Source organism: Taeniopygia guttata, chromosome 3 (genome assembly GCF_048771995.1).
Source record: "Taeniopygia guttata chromosome 3, bTaeGut7.mat, whole genome shotgun sequence".
In the NCBI taxonomy this organism is placed as follows: Eukaryota; Metazoa; Chordata; class Aves; order Passeriformes; family Estrildidae; genus Taeniopygia; species Taeniopygia guttata.
In genome coordinates this window covers 45258738-45276602 of record NC_133027.1, presented here as the reverse complement: position 1 = coordinate 45276602, position 17865 = coordinate 45258738, and the positions used below count along the sequence as shown (strand labels likewise).

The 17865-nt window shown below is 41.4% G+C and overlaps 1 protein-coding gene across 2 annotated transcripts in view; it reads left to right on the top strand.

The window, feature by feature from the left end:
• The first annotated feature begins 14747 nt into the window (after positions 1–14747).
• Positions 14748–17865, top strand: part of ATG5 (autophagy related 5) — a 70737-nt gene continuing 67619 nt past the window's right edge. For both annotated transcript variants that reach the window (XR_012055003.1, XM_002196065.6), the window contains exons 1-2: positions 14748–14891; positions 15602–15756. Coding sequence is in view for 1 of the 2 variants with exons in the window: in XM_002196065.6 (XP_002196101.1) it covers positions 15649–15756 (108 nt within the window). In the remaining variant the exon portion in view is untranslated. The remainder of the gene's footprint in view (positions 14892–15601; positions 15757–17865) is intronic.

Below are 17865 nucleotides of genomic sequence, written 5' to 3'. Positions count from 1 at the left end.
AAGGCACTTGTGCAAAGCGCGGAAAAAGGCTGCGCGCCCGCCCGCCCGTCCGCACCGCGGGCTCCGCATCCTCCCGCGGCCGCCCCCCAGCCCCTCCTCATTTAAGGCGAAAAACATGAATCAAGAAAGTCAGCTGTACAGCCGAGGGGCTCAGGAGCCAACACACCCCAAACCTTCTAGTGCTGCTTTATTGTCTCGGTGCCCGCCACATTAATTAATTAGCTGCTTGTCCCTCTCCCTGGGAATAAATTGGCTCTGACCGCGCTGCTGGCTCGTTATCCGGCTGAGGAGGACGAGGAAGGGATTCTCTAGGGAGGCAGAGCCGCTCCCGTGGGAAGGCTTAGGCTGAGACACTTTGCAGCGGGGGGGATCGTGTCGGGTCGTATCGTGACCAGCCCCTGCCAGGACTTGGCGATTCCACGTGTTCCTCGGCGCTTTTAGGAATCTTCTCTTAAATGACCCTTAGGTCCAGCTTTTCTTAGGAAACGCTGTTGTGCGCTGACGGATACCGTCTGTCCTAAATTGCGTCTAACAAGCATGCATTTGTCTTATGCAAGGAGCTTTTAGGGCTCTTGTGGTTTTGGTTCTGATTTTTACTTGTTACTGATGGGACACGGATGTTATAATTCTCTGCTAAAATACTAAGATGACATAATGAAAATGTAGGAAGTCTGTGATCTGGAAAAACTTTAAATTGTGTGTTATGCAGTGTTCAAATACACAGGAGTCGGCTGAGAAGCTAAGTCTTACCTATACTACTGTTTTACCCCAAGAAATATGTACACTTGTTTGAGGGGCAGATTCAGTTCTTTTGACTTGTAATTTATTTGGTTGGTGATTAACTAAACAAAATAACCTAAAAATAAAGTTATTTTTCCTAAAATTAAGTATGTGTCGTGCCAAAATTGGGCAGAACTGGAAAGAAAGATAGTTGTACTCTCAGGAACTACATAAAGGATTGAGAGTAAAAGTCAGTTTCAGTAAAGCAAGTTATATAAGCATGAAAATTGTAGAATCACAAAACACTTGAAGTGGGAAGGGACCTCTGAAGGTTGTCTAGTGCAGTCCCCTGCTCAAGCAGAGTCAGCAAGAGCAGGCAATTCAGGACCATATCCATGTGGATTTTAAGCATTTCCAAGGACAGAGACAGGAGAACCTGGTGGCAGGTAGATGCTCTCCTTTATGGATGGCTAGGAACAAAGTAGAAAGTCCTGCCTTCTGTAGCTGGATGGGACTTTTGGACACTGGGTAGACACTGTAAAGATTCAAATAGCTCTACCTCTTCTTTTACTTTAACCTAAAATTATTCCTTTCTATTTCCTTGACTAGAGAGTCACAACTGATATGACCATGGCATTTTCTGACATTCACCACTGAATAAGTCAGATAAATACATTACTGTGTCTGTGTGCTACATTTCCATTTAGGTGTCAGTTATAATTGAGATTCTGCTGTGCCAGAGCAAAGGTAAATTAATTGGCGTTGGTGAACCACTTCACCTAAACAGCACTGGAGAGAAAGGAGTCTTGGCCATTGCAGTCATAGTGTGTCTTCTCCCTGCCACTCTACCCTTTAGACACCTTGAGTTGATAGCATACCAGGCAGATCAGGGTATGTTCAGCAGACCTGTGCTACTTCATTCCACAAAAAAAAAAAAAAAAAAAAAAAAAAAAAAAAGAGAGATGTGCCTGAAAACATACAGTTTAAATGACAAAAGCGAGAAAAGGGAAAAATGCAAGGAGTGCAAGGTGCACATTTTTTCAAATTCTCTTTGATTATTTTGGCAGGGTCTGGATTAGTATTAGCACTATACAGTACCTAGAAACTGTGCAGAGTTCCAGATCTCTCTGGAGAGACACATATAAGAAATGTGCATTCCACATAAGCCTCGAGGTATCCAGCATTTGTGCTTCAGTGCTAACATATCTTAAAAAATCCTGATACACAAACTTAAGTGAAGGAGTTTGGTTGTTTTGGTTGTTTTTCAAACTTCAGGTAAAATTAAAGTCTGGTTGTTAAATATGGCAGTGTCAGTACAATGTGTGATTTCAAACCAAATAAATCTGTCGAGGCCCAGTACTTTTAGTTGTACCTGTCTTATGTGGAAGATTTGGACCTCAAGTTGAGAAAGGCATTTTTAAGGCCATTAGTTAAGGTAGACATTCATAAGAATCAGCCAGTCATTCAGGAAACCTTAAATGATGGTCATGTTTATGTCAGCAGTCAGTTTGTGTCAGTTTAATCCAGACACATGCAACAGAACAAGTCAGTCTAGCTTTATCGGAACCAACACAATTTTGCAACAGTTCATACTACTTCATACCTTAGAAAGGTATTATGCAACAAATTATCCTTCTCCTGTTCGGTATCATTCCAGCATGGTGAAAAAGAAGATGTTTGAGTATCTAGATTAGATATTCAATAGTCTTGCTTGACTGCAAACTGTATGTGAAATTTAAAAAAGAACAAAAAAAACCCCTAAACCTGAAACATGCTAATATTGGAGTTACAAAGATAATCCAATGAATACAGGCTCAAAACTTTTGAAGTTGTTATAGAAATCAGCTAACACAGGTTGAGATAATACTATTAAATCAAATAATTGAGTCTCCCTTTTTATTGTTTCAAAACAGAAATGATCTCTGTTCTAATATAAAACTATTCCAATATATGGCACAATAGCTCTGAAATAAACAAACAAACCTCCAATGGGAAGCCCATACACAAATTACAGAAAAATATGAATGGATTATCATCAACTTTGTCATAAAATATTTTTTCTTCTTTCCTATACAACAGAGGTGTGAAATTTCCTTCAGAAATGGTGCATGCATGCAAACATTTGAGATTCAGATAATTCACTGTCAGAATATATAAAGACTGTTTTGGATTTCTACACTTTGGAGTTGGTGGTAAAAGAGCAATAAAGTACACAGGGACCAAAATCCTCCCTGTGTCCCACATAAAACACGTAAGTCCCAAACTATGGTCCTGAAATCCCACATTCATTTGACACCTAACCCTGTGGGCACTTAAATTCCAGGGTTGCCTCCCTGTTTGTCTTGAAAGTGCCCCAGGTTCTTAGGGATTCACTTCCCCACATGCTCAGAGTTGCCTTAGTCTTCATGGGACTGAGTGTTGGGTGCCTGCTCCTTGCCTAAGTCTGACAAGGAGATAAAAACTAGGTATTACTTGGCCTGGATCTCTGCTGGGACTCCCTGTGGTTGCATATTTGGATCTTAATTAACTCATGCAGTAACAGCAGGCTCCATACAAAATGCCATATTGGCTTCCATTTTATTCCAGGAGTTCCAGGTATGATGTAGAAATAATGATGGAAATGGTAACCTTAACTTGGGAATATGCCACCTACAAGAATACAGTCATATCACCACTAATGTTTGTTTTCTGGCCCAAGAAGAGACTAGAGGTTCCCTGGTCACACCTGAAAAGAGAAGTGAGTCCCATTCCATGCCTAGAAAAAAAAAAAAAAAAGGCATAAATTAATGTCCTCAGTAAATTATCAGACATGGCGAGACATGGGTGATCACCCCTGGGGGTTAAAGACAGCCTGCAAAATGCAACTAAATATTAGGACCAGGAAGAGCCAAGGCTAGGAACTAAATTAGTTCGGGAACATGGCAGCCAGAATTGTAGCAAGACTAATATGTAGGAAGCCAGGGAAGCAAAGAGAACCTTAGAACAAATAGCAGAGCAAATCCCTCAAAGGTGAGCAATTCCATGTCACAGGGGAGGACTTTGGAAAAAAATGGCAATAGTGTGACTGAGAGTAGGACTAAGAAATCTGGAAACAAGAGGTACTGATGTGAGCTTCAACCAAGAAGTAAATTTGGAAGTCAAGCTTTTCTGGGATTGCCTTATGTACCTGATAGGTGGGACAAAACATCACTCAGGCTCCACAGGTGATCATTGTTGGCGTGCCAGTTGCCATGACTTACCCTGGTCTGTCTGGTGGCTACATGGCTGGATTGCCTGGGGAGACACACAGGGGAGAACACAGGCACTGGAGCTCAAGTAGATGGAAACACCCAAAAAATTTATCTGACTTTTTATATACTCACATATATGAAAAGTGTCCAAAGACCTCCTCGCTACCCACACACCTCCTGTCAGCTACTCAAAGAAGACTCCTACAGCCTATCTTTGGGCCTTTAAAGAGTCTTTTGCATTAGAATCCTACAGCTCAAGGGAAGCAAACAAAATAAGTCATGGGGTTGTATAACTTTAGTGCTGACCCATTAGAAGTGTCTCACAGCGATGCCATGGCGTATGTAGCATGTGGTCTTTGACTTTAATATGAAATTTTATAGTGCTAGTCAGAGCCATTGTAGGTTTTTTAAAAAATATAAGTGAACTACTTCTGCATGAGTTACTACCTCCACATAATACACCCATTGTGATGCTAACAGTGAGAGTGCCCTGTTTGGTTTCAATGCCAGCTAGGTTCAGCCCAAAAGTCCAGGCAGATTGCCAAATAGATTTCTGTTATGAAATGTTTAGGAGTTCCCAGTATCTTTTCTTGCTAATACATCCATGTCATACTACTCCTTCTCCGATAAGCTGACAGGGGGAAAAAAAGTCTCCCAGGAAAGACCATTTCTTTCAGGTGGTTTTCTTTTCTGTTGCCTGCCAGGTGCTTTTCTCATTCTGTTAAAAACAATCCAATGTTATTTTTCTTTAATGATAATTATCTTTCACTAAAGTGCAGTGTCAGTACAAAGCTAACACCTACAGCTCACCTACAAATCACTTCATTCTTGCTCTGAGTATTTGCTCCAATACTTATTCCAAGTATTTTGTTCTTTTTTGCCCACCTATAAAAGATTAATGTTTCCTATGTGCATTTTTCAGCTTACAGTTTCTTGAAAGCTTTCAGTCTTTGGACTTACTGGTTTGCATAAAGAGTTAAAATAAAGATTTTGAGCCTGGTCTCAAGCTGAGTACTAATATCTGTAAAACACTTTATGTGTGCTATGTCAAGGTTGGTTCAATATGGTGTTTATTTGGCATCTGAAGTTTTTCAGTTAGTATTTTTTTTCCTCCTCAAAGCTATAAAAGGGGAAGATAAAATATCTGTGAGAAAACAGGCTATGTAACTAGTCTGAAACAAATTATGTGGCTGCTACTCAGAGGACAGAACATTCCACATTGTGGCTACTTTTTTTCTTTCCCATCTTAGTGGGAAAGGAGGAGGGAGGTGGGATATGCTGCTTCTCATGGGAGCAGAATGCCACTGATTGGCAGCATCATAATGTCACTCTGTGCATCAGGGGCTCCAGCCTCATCTGGAGTTTGATTAAAAGGAAAAAAAAGTATGACAATTCTAGCACTCAGTTCTCCTGTAGTCACAATTTAAAGGTATACTAGTAAGACCATACATTAATTAAATTAGAAAAACACCACAAATTAACATAACAATAAGGCATTAGGAATATAATACTGACAAATTGTTAATTTACTGCTTAATATCAAGATGTGCTTATGTTTTCCTGAGTAGATATAGCTTGGCTGAAATGTATATATTTCTAGGCTAATATTTTATGGTTGTATTTCTCTTGCTTTCCAGTTTTGCACTGGTTAGTGTGCATAGTACTGTTACACTTTCATGCTTAGCCAAAAGCAAAGCTATAGGTCATGTTCCTCTCTGGTCTAAATTTTTGATCATTTTCTAGATTGAAATTAATTTGTCACCTTAAACAATATTTTTTAGTTTGTTTGTATAAATCAGCAATGCCATTCTATTATATTTTCATCATATTCTCTTGAAGATCTATCAGCCAGCATGGCTTAAGTTAGGATAGGATCTTTCTCTTTTAATTTTTAAGAAGGAAGGCAGAAACTACTAGGAAATTTAAAATTAGTTATTTCGTAGAGATTCTAGGTATATTACTAAATCAATAGCCTTGAAAATTAGATACATAATTACCATGTATGTATTATTGCTCATACTGGCTAACAGATGAGCTGGGAAATGGACAAACATGAAGGAAGGTAGGTCCCTCTCTATCTTCACAATTTACAGTCTAGAGACAATGTGCTAAAAGAATGAAATGTCAGCACAGCTGATTAAATTGCTATGGGATATGAGCATCCTGTGACAAATCCAGCAGCTATCCAGTCTTCTGTAACCTAGTTGGGTGCTAAAGAATCTGCAATTAAATAATAAGCTGACCAGATGTAATTAAAAGCATAACTGTTCTTATGTATCTGCAGATAATACAGGAACATTACTAGGAAATTGAAACTGTCTGTTCATAGTTGTGTTTACCAGTCACTTCTTCCACCTGTATATTACACAGGGTCTATAATCCAGATCCTGTGAACACCATCAGCCTCTGTGCAGCCATCAGCTCTGCCCTCTCTCCAGATGAATATAAACCTTGCACTGTCCCATGAAAAGTTATCCAAAGAGGAGGCGTTGAAATGGCCTGTTGAAACAAACCAGTTATTGTGAGTCCTGGGGAGGAGAAGCACGAAGTACTAGAGCTGTTCATCAGCATTTGCTTTTCCCAGGATAATCAGTTGCGATTACGGAGAATAAGGATGTAATATTTAAAACAAACACAGAGAGTGACTGTGAGAATGTGGGTCAGTGAATTTCTACCATTAATAAACAATAATTAGGGAGTTATCTATCAGCTGTTCCACAAAAAAATAGATGAGGGAGAATGCGTAAGCTAAGCTAAGTCTTTATAAACATGCCCTTCCCAATAAGTTATCAAGGAAACTACACTATTATGGATTCGGGAAAAAAAAAAAAGACAAACAGAAAGAGTAAGAGTAATCAATGTGAAATGAAACAAGGAATGAACTTCCTTAAACTTCTCTAATAAGATTGTTCTTATTTAAAAGATTTCCTTCTCTAGGGGCCAGAGTACCCATCTGCAGGTCAGACTTGCTGTCAGGAAGTTGTTTGCTTGTCCTGGGCCCTGGTGCAGGACACCATAGAAGGACCAAGAGTGTCTTTGGATTATTGCTATCTATTACTGCCTTTTCACCATTACTGAGTATTTCTTACTCATCTGGACACAAATGTTGCTGCCAAAAGAGAACTTGAACGAATCAAAGGTAACTGCTGTGCTCTGAGCTGTGGTAAAGAGCCAAGGTGGCGTACCTCTTTGACCCCACCTTTAGGGACACGGGCTTAATATGAGAGGATGTATTATGCAGATCAAAGCCAGTGTAGCTGGTATCACAGGGAGAGCCTTTGGCTTCTATGTCCATGGATTATTTTCTGAGAGTGAGGACTGGTGAGAAGTGATGGGACCAGCATAAAAAAGAAAGGCAAGAGCACCTTTCCTGATAGTCTTGCTGTTGAGAAAGGTTTCTAAGAAGGTTCATCAAAGTATGTCCATCAAAACCTAAAAAGAAGTGGGAAGACAGGTTCAATTTAAGATGCTAAGGGAAGCAAGGAAGGCACATGGCAAAAACTTGAAGTTCAGGAGAGTGGACTTCAGCTTGGTCAGGCAATGGGTCGGCAGGAATCACTGGGGAAGCAAGAAAGAAAAAAAAGGGTTGGTCTTCAAATCAAATCTCTGTGAAGCACCATAATGGCCCATTGTGATTGCACAAGAAGATGGGCAGATGCAGTGGGAAGACTGGCTGAAGAGGAAAGTTCTAGTTGAGGTCAGGCATAGAAAGGAGGCTACTAGGAAATCTAGCAGCATCACACAGGCATTCAATAGTCAAAACTAGGAAAGCCACACAGCTGGGGTCAAAACCATCGAGGAACATAGAGGACAACAAGAAGAGCTTCTACAGATAAGCAGCCCTGAAAGAAAGGTGAAGAAAAATGTAAACTTCCTGCTAAATAGTGCAGGCAAGATGCAAAGGATATAGTGACAAATTGCATAGAAAAGACTGGAGTACTTAATAGAAAAGTACTGGAGTGCTTGTTTGCCTTGTTTTTTGCTGCCAAGGTCAGGTCTCTGAGCCTAGTAGCAAATTGTGGGGATTGAGGCACTACTAATCCTACAGGAAGATTAAATTAGGAATAATTTAAGTATTTCTGGATTTAGGGCCAGGCAAGATGCATCCATAGAAGTTGAGACAGCTGATGTGTTTGTGAGGCTGCTCTTTGTCATCTTTGAAAGACTGTGGCAACTGGGGGAACTCCTCAGTTGCTGGTAAAAGACAAGTATCACATCAATATTTTTTAAGAAATCAAGAAGGAGGGTCTACAGCATGGTCAGCTCCTGGGAAAATGAAGGAAAAAGTCCTCCACATTTTAGACACGTGAAGGACAGAATGATGACTGGAATCAGCCAGCAGCAATTTATCGAAGTTAAATCATCCTTGACCAACCTGATTGCCTTCTATGATGAAATGGCTGGCTCTGTGGATGAAAAGAGAGTAACAGATATAGCTTATCTGAAGCAAGACTTTCAACACTGTCTTTTGTAGTGTATTGGTAGCTAAACTGAGGAGATGTGGACTGGATGAGTAGACTGCAAGGACAGTGAAAAACTGGCTGGACTGCTGGGATCAGAGAGTAGTGGTTAATAATTCAATGTGTATTGGGTTTTCATGGCAAGATTTTTGGTAGCAGAGAGGCTACAGTGTTATTCTATGGGAAAGTGCTGTAAACTTCCCCCATGTCCTACAGAGCCAACACCAGCCAGCTCCAAGATGGATCCACTGCTGGCCAAGACCAAGCCTATCAGCAACAGTGATAACAGATTTAAGAAGGGGAAAAAAACCACTGCAGAAACAGCAGCAGAGAGAACATGTGAGGGCAACAGCCCAGCAGACACCAAGGTCAGTGGAGCAGGAGGGGGAGGAGGTGCTCCAGGTGCCAGAGCAGAGATTCCCCCCAAGCCTCTGGTGCAGATTATGGTGACACAGGATGTCCCCCTGCAGCCCAGGAGATCTGTGGTGGAACAGATAACCCCACCTGCAGCCTGTGGAGGAGCCTATGCCAGGAGGATGCCCAGAGGAGATTGTGTCCCTGTGGTAAGCCTACGTTGGAGCAGGCTCCTGACAAAGCCTGCTCCAAATGAAGAGGAGTCTATGCTGGAGTAGGTTTCTGACAGGACCTGTGGTCCTGTGGAGAGGAGTCCATGCTAGAGCAGGAATGCTGGCAGGACTTGTTACCCTGTAGTAAACACATGCTGGAGCAACCTCTTCCTGAAGGGCTGCAGCCCTTGGAAAGAACCCATGCAGGAGCAGTTCATGGTAACTAGTGAGTGATCTCTTCCTGTCCTTATGCTGACCCATGAGTTTTCTTTACATTCTCTCTCCCCTGTCCAGCTGAGGAGGGGAGTGATAGAATGGCTTTGGTGGGACCCTGGCATCCAGCCACAGTCAGCCCGTCACAAAGCCACATAACTCGTTTATGATTGAACTGGACAAGGAGCAGGAACACACATTTGTTTGGGTTTTGGGTGATACAAACTAGGCAGGGTGGAGTGATTGATATGCTGGAGGGCTGAGCTGTTATTCACAGGAATCTCAGCGAACAAGAGGATGAAAGAATCATGAGGTTCAAGATAGGCAAATGCATACTCCTGTGTAAGCAAGGAAATTAAGCATTCACTGAGCTATGTTAGACACAGTGTGGCCAGCAGCTCAAGGGAAGTGATTTCCAACGACCCTCAGCTCCCTCAGCATTGATGAGGCCACTGGCAATTACACTTCTCATGGAACAAGGTAGACTTTAGGATTTTTACTTTTTTTTCACCATCAACTTGAACACCCATTCTCCTATTTTACATGCATCCTATTCTTATTTTTCCCTGAGAAATCAGTGATTTACTAGCTAACTCACATAACAAATGTTGTACAAATACAACCAAGAGGAGAAGAAAACCAGAAAAACTTGCATCCAATATTGATTTTAAATTCAATAAAAGATCTTTGTAAATTTCAATCTTCATAACAGATTTTATCAGTGGAGAAACAAAGATATATCAGAGCTTCAGAACTGGAGTTATCAAGACTTTAGTACTACAAAATTATCAAAGTGAATTTTGAATCACTAAGAAAAATTCTTTTCATGGGTAAAACTACTGAAGATCATTCAATTATATATAAAAAAAACCCTTTGTCTGCAATAGAGAAATCCAGCGTTTTTTTACAAATCAGTACTATTTATTGTCAGAAATCTAAGGAAAAAACTGTCATCTACATCAGATGTAATAAGACACATATGTTTACCGAGAATAGAAAATTATTTTTCTGAAGTCTTGATGTCTTGGATGGGCAGGGAATATGGGCTGCTCTGTCTGTGTCACACTTGGCACTGTGTTTATCCGTGGACCCATATGATATTTGGTACTTTATTGCAAGAGTAAGTCAGGTTTCATAATATAGCCGATACACCAGATTGTAATGAGTCTAACTCAGAGCTTGGAATTACGCAGTGTAACACAGAAAAGGAATGAAGTCCTTATTGAAATTATTTTAATGTAGATCTGTACAGCAAGAAGTGTTCTTCCTGAGGTATAAAAGATTACTCGCCAACAAGCAGCAGTTAATTCTGGTTTCATTTCTGGGAGTTCCCAAGTGCTGGGTGACACATGAGTGCTTAGTGTCTTCTTGTACTGAGGGCTGGACTGCCCATGTCTCAGCAGCTGACATTTCAATGGTATTAACAAAGTAGGTTATTGGTCAAACCTCTTCTTGCCTAAAAGTAAGCAACCTAAAGGCTGTTCCAATTTCCAAATAGCAGAGGATTATTTTATTATCTTCCTTCTATTTTTCTGCTATTTTCTGGCTGTGCTGTGCTTCAGTACTAAGTTAGTGCTGATCCTTAGTAATAAATGGCTAATTTATGTATCAAACATAGATAGAGCCAAACCTGTCCCATACTGAGATAGTACTGACAAAGCCATTAACCTTTTTGTCAGTATTCCCAACAAAAAAACAGATGTGTTGGGAATCATCATCCTAGCACCTTTTGAATTCCTCTCTATGATAAGAGAGAATACTTGACAGAATAGGTATTACTTAGTTAACATGCAAGAGGGGTAAAAATGTGAACAATGGGCTAAGTGAACAATGGGCTGTTGGCATTTTCAATATTTTTAAAAAGAAAGCTTATTATCTGCTCTGTATTCATAAGAAATCTCCACATGTACATATTGTGAAATTTTAAAAGATGATATTTACCTTCCTCCTCACTAAGACCAAGATATCTTCATGAATCTACAATGAAGTAGCAAAACCAAGAAATTTTGTTCAAGGTAAGTAATAAGTGGCAGACCTAGAACTAGGATTTCCTAATGTCCAGTCACTTGATTTATCAGTAAAAGATTTTTTGATAATCTGAAATATGATTTAAGAATTTTAATTTTGAACTAAAACAAGAAATGGGTGTCGGAACTAGATTATCTTCAAGGTCCCTTTCCAGTGCCAATCATTCTGTGATTCTATGAAATCAGCAAAGTAAAAAAGAGTTAAAAATTGTGAGGGAAAGCTAGGACAGTTGTCAGCACACCTCAGTTATTTAGACAAGAAAGAGTTTAAAACCAGTCTAGAATATTTACAAATACATTTGCTATTATAGAAGACAAATATCAGTAAGTGAGGAGAGCATGAAAGGAGAATTATATCTAGATAAGGGTGGTTTTTTTTTTTTTTTGCTTTCACAAACTTATAAATGAAAACTGCATCTGGAAAACATTAAGTGCCATCTTGTAATATTTCCAGGAAGTTGTCAGATGAATGAATCAGCTTCTCCTGTAAATAATCAAATTAATTCTCCACTGGGAGTAGGCAACAATGGACTATTTACCTAGATATAAATAGCAGCTTTATGAGTTTCATTTGACTCTAACTCACTGTTGCATATTAAAAGGTGTATATTAATGATTCTCACAATGGGGTTTTGTTTACACACTCAAAAGACAATAGGTAGAAAATTAAAGTCTGTTTTGATTTCTACTGAAAACGGTTAGGGAAGTGAAGGCAAAAGAGCAATAGTGATTGCTGATCATTTGCTAATAAAACAACACTGGAATAGGTAAAGTTTCACATATTTGTGTGTTTTGCCAATGATCTAATGGAGTCTGGGTTTTACTAATATGTTCTAACTTTGTAGTTACTCCCGCTCTGAGATGGGGTGTTGACTTAGATATCAAGGAAGAACTCCAGAGGTCCCTTACAATGTAAATTACACATGGATTCTGCTTACAAATCTTCATCTGCACTACCATTACTCAAAAACATAACTGCCCACAAATATGTAAACCATCTGTTCCATTTCTCATATTTTTATTATAATTAATGCATCTTTAATTATAATCTTGTTCGTTACAAGCATCTTCACATTCAATGTGTACTCAATAATAAGTATTTTGATTCAGCTGCCATTAGGCAATGACTCACTGTGTTGTCCGATTATGACATTTAAAATGAGGGAATACAGCTTGAGGATCTTTGGAATTGGAAATATGTTTGTTGAGCTCTTCCCCTTCCAATTTAGTCCATCAGTCCATTGTGCCGAGTGATGGTGCAACTTAAAGCATTAGATAGCAATGTGGAAAACAATATGTCAAAGAGGTAATACTCTTTTTATTGTACTTATTTTGACATTACATCCTAACAGTTATTTTTAATGTTAAATTTGGATTCTTTATTTGTAGTCATAATAACAGCAAAGCTAGTATTCACTTCAGGTTTAGTTTATTTGTTCAGTAGTCACATTATATCTCATGTGTTTATATCTACAACAACTTAGTAGCAGAGCCTCATTCACCTACAGAACAATTGTCTTTAAAATCTCACATGGACAATGTATCTTGCTGTATCTGTGTCTGGTAAATACACTAGCAGGATGTTTAAATAGGAAGATAATTTAAGTAGCAAGTTATCTCGCTTTATAGCTTGACTGAGTTTTATTCTCCATCTGGCTTCTTGTATCTAGATCCAGCAAAAGACCTGGGAAAAAATTAAAATGAGCCTTTCAGACTTTTCTAATCCTTCAGTTGACAGAAAAAATACTAGAGTTCTGGAAATCATACTGTTGGCTCAGCAACACACAAGCTTATTAAAATGCCAGTCTTTGGGTAAACCTCACCGAAAGTTTGTAATAATTGCAGTTAGTTCCCGAATTCCAGAAGACTCCTTCAGCAGCCGTGGCCGCTGCATGACATCTGGTGGCCACAAGGCAGCACGGCCAGAACGTGGCACTACTGGAACTGCCGCCCGTGCATCCGCTAAAACCACCTGGTATCAGCTCTCATCCCAATGAGCCAAAACACCCGCTCTGAGATGCTCGTTGCAATTGTACATTTTGCCACGGAACAACCCAGCTTTGACAACTGCTAATGTGTAGCACGATAAGATACATATCTTCCTTGGGAATTATGATGTTCCCTGTTGTTCTAATTCTTAAGATTTTTAAAAACTTTTTTAAGTTTACATTTTTGTAGAAAACTCTCACACAACTTTCTGTAAACAATCTATTGTTTTGCATTCCTCTATAGGGGTGGAGAAATTTAATATACTAATAATTTATCCAATGTCATTAAAGAAGTAGCACATTCACCCTCCAATCCACTGTCACCTTTGGAAAAGTATAAATACTAAAGTAAAAAAAAAAAAAACAACTTCCTCTTTTTCACCTTTGCAATAGCAGCAGCTCACGTCGTGCTTTCACGTGTCCTATAGTAACAGTTCCCTGACAGGAGTGTTGGTCTACCCCTGCACTCTTACAGTTCTAGGACATCGATATGGGGATTTGCGGAGCGACAGAATTGTGGGAGATGTTCTTTGAAGTGCAGAGGTGGAATTCACTGTGGACTTGCATCTACTGAGCTGATAAAAACCAATCCAGAATGATGCTTTGGTATGCAAGAGGTGTCACTGGCGGCAACTGGTATTCCTCATCCTTCTGAGATCATGGTATAAAATCACAGAATTATAGAATATGAAGGGTTGGAAGGAATATTATCTAGTCCCAATCTGCCCTGCCACAAGGACATTTCCAATAGACCAGGTTGCTCAAAGCTTTATCCAGCCTGGCACTGAACATTGCCAGGCTGAGACACCAACAACCTCCCTGAGCAACCTATTCTAGCGCCTCAGTACTCTCAGTAAGGAATACAGTAAGGACTGTCTTCCTAATGCCTTAAATAAATTTCAGTTAGTACCCATTCCTCCTTGTGCTGTCACCACAGTTCCTGACGCAGAGTGCCTTTCTGTCTTCCCTGTTGGCTCCTTCAGATACTGGAAGGTTGCCATGAGGTTTCCACACCAACTTCTCTTCTCCAGGCTGAACAGCCCCACCTTTCTCAACTTGTCTTCGTAGAGGAGGGTCCAGTCCTCTTATGAGCTTAGTGGCCTCTTCTGGACTTGCTCCATCTATCACGGTGGGTACGATCTACTATAGAAAAAGTCACAGGATATTCTGGTTTTGAGGGGACCCATTGCGTCTAACTCCTGGCCCTGCACAGACACCCCACAAAGTCACACGATGTGCCTGAAAGCATTGTCCAAACACTCCTTGAACTCTGTGAGGCTTGGTACTATGATTACTTCCTTGGGGAAGTAGGAAAAAGAACAATTGGGTAAGAGCAAACAGAGAGATTAAGTGCTCAAAATCCTGAAATGCGCGGTGCCTCGGCCCCGCCGATGCCGCAGAAGGGGGGCCCATGGCCGGGTTCACTACAGTCGCGGCCCTGCGGCTCCGCCTCTCCGGCGCTGCCGCTGCAGCACCAACAGCGCTCCCGGTTCTCGGCTCCCGCCCTTCCCGCCGGGCCGGCCGGCTCTGGCCCCGCCGCTTCCTGCTTCCGGCGCCGGCGGGGCGGGCGCGCGGGCCGGGCGGAAGCCCCGCGGCGGGCGGCGCGTACGCGGGGGCGGGGCCGCGGCGGCCGCTGAGTTCCTGCCCCGCGCGCGGCGGGCGGGCGGTGTCGCCGGTCGCGGCAGAGGTAATGGCCCGGCCCGGCCCGGCCCCCTCCCCTCGGTGGGGCTGCCCGGCCGGGGCCGCTCCAGGCCCGGCCGCTGCCCGGGACAGCACGCCTGGTGCTGCCGCCGCGGCGCTGCCCGGTCCGGCCCCGTGGGGCGGGAGCGCCGCTGATTCACCTCGGGAGGCTGCCGGCAGGCAGGCAGGGAGGGAGGGAAGTTGACAGACGGACGGACGGACGGACAGACAGATAGACAGACAGATGCCGCGGGGCCTGTCCGGGCTCCGGACGCCCCCAGGTCTCAGCGCGGCGCTTGGCGATGCTGGGGCCCGTCCTGCGGCCTCAGTGAGCCCCGGGCCGGTCCCGCCCCCGCCGCAGAGCCCGGCTGGTTTCGGTGTTCCGTCCGCGGACACGGGCTCTGCCCCGGCACCGGGGCCTCTCGGGTGCCGGGAGCTGCCGGGCGGTAACGGGAAGGGACCTTTTGGCTCTGCCGCTGGGGCGTGATGCAGCCTCAGGAAATACTCATTTATGTTTCACTCCTAATCCACCATGTGTTTCTAGTTGGGAACTTAATTCATCCCGTTCTTTCTACCAAGTGATGCATTTAATGCCCCGGTGACAGCGTTGGTCAGCCTGCGGGAAGGTAGTTACGCGAGACCTTTTAACAAGATGTATTTTATTTGCAGTCGTCCTGACTTGTTTTCTCTGGGGTGGGGAATGGGTTACATTTGTAGCTGAAGAAACAAATCGATCTACATGTGCTTCACTGTCCATTGGAAGAATGACAGATGACAAAGATGTACTTCGAGATGTGTGGTTTGGGCGAATACCGACCTGTTTCACTCTATATCAGGATGAGATAACTGAAAGGGAAGCTGAACCCTACTATGTGAGTATGACAAAGGTAGTCACAAATAGTGCAAGGCCGTGGTTATGTTTGTTTCCTTCTTCATGTGTACTACTGCATATTGTGAAATTGTAAAACCCCTTCTTTTCTTCTTATTCCTGGTATCTTCTGAAAGTAAACATATAACCATGCTGTGTGACTGCATCTTGTTTCACAGCAAATAGTGTCACTAGTGAGAGAAACTTATCACAGGTAATTAAGATATTTGAAAAAATTCCTAGAAAGTCAGTGAGTGACTAGGTAAACCAGGAGGCTGGATGTGAGTATGTATGTTCTTGGATAATGACCAGTCAAAGGGAGAGAACGTCTATTAATGCAGAAATAATTTAGTCAGACTTATGAACTCTTAATGTTTAAGGTTGGTCATCTGTGTAACACAAACTCCTAATGAACACTGGCTCTGTGGATGATTTCTTCTCATTATCTTTTCTTTAAAGTTCAGCAGCCATGAGAGATCTAGCTCAGAAATAAGAAAAGCAACTATAATGGCTAAACAGAACACTGCCTGAACAGGATTCCTAGCTGATGGTAAAAAAGGGATGATGGATGTATTTGAGTTATAACATGGAAATACCTTCTATAATGATGTATTTATTTATTATTTTTCTCTAATGAGAATTAATGTTCTCATTAGTTTTCATTCTTTCAGGGCCTAATAGATATATGATTGAGAAAGAATGTTAGCTGATTCAGTGAAATGCAAATCTGAAATGTAACGAGTGTATGGGAAGGAAATCTTGAACTTTTAATTTTTGTAGGATTCTAAATAAGCCTATTGTATCCCATTGCACATTGGATAGATCTCTTTTTTCTGGGTTCATTAGCATCTTTGGGTCATCAGTTTCTCATTTGCACGTATTGTTTTGAAACCTAATAAATTATTGGTGCTTTTTGTTCAGCAAAAAGTGCTCATCTTTGTATATTTTATCATCTTCAGTGCTCATCTTTGTATATTTTAGTTTAATTACTGCTAAAAGGTAAGCACGTTGCTTCATATTTATTGACCTGTTGCCAAATACATCTAACCTAAAGGTCTGAGAACATATGAGTTAAAATGTTTGCACACTTTGTGTAAGAGCTACTTGAAAGTTATGGATTTAAATTTAGAGGCTTAGAACCTTGATCTATTTATTATTGGCTTGGAAGCATGAAACCATGTTATCCTCATGGTATGGCCAGCTTTCTAAGTCAAGGAAATGGTTTTAAGATCATAGGATTTCTTTTATTCACTCCATGTAAAGTGTGCACAGGATTTCTCAATGCTTAAATTTTTCTTTCTAAAAAATGTGGTTAATCACGGATGACAGTTCTAAAATTTTAGCTTCTTAATTTTTCAGTTCATGTTGGAGCTTGTAATGCAGCTTTGTGTCTTTGGAGGGACCAAGGATTTATAATAGGATAAGGCAGAATAGCAGACAAAGTTTTAAGTCATTATATAGTTCTGATAGTTTCAGAGTATGTTTGCATTGATGTTTTTGTTCAGATCTGGAGTGCGTTTGAAATAAGCCTTCATCCTTTCCACTTCCCATGCTCAGGTTGGCCTCACACTGCAGTCAGACCATGGGTCGAATAATTTTCATGTGAAGCTGAAGGAGCAGATGGGCTTCAGTTGCTAATGGACATTTGGTGTATGGGAGCAAAGTAAAAGAACATCAAAACACCTAAAATTATGGGTAAAGTAGAAAAGTATATGTAGTTTATATTTCCAGGCCTGGACATCAGCTCTTCAGCTTTACACGTCTCCTCTTACTTGTTAGTATAGATACAACTTCTGTATTCCAGACTGGCTTTCATAAATGGAAAGACTGCATGGGAAGGAAATACTGGCATCTTTAAGTTGAGGTACAATAAAGGATTCTGCTCTGAGGAACTTGCTTTGTAAGATGAAGGATGGCATAGACTTGGGGGGTGAGGGGTTAGAAAAACAACTCAGAGGCTGTGGGGTGGATTTCAGTTTTCGTGAGTGGTGTGGCAGGAGAGCCCTGTCAGATGGGTTAGTGCAGCACAGGAGTTGAAGCATGTGTGTATCACCTTCTGGCACTGCACAGGGGTAGGACAAGTAATTTAATTTGTCTTTTGGAAAGAGTGGTG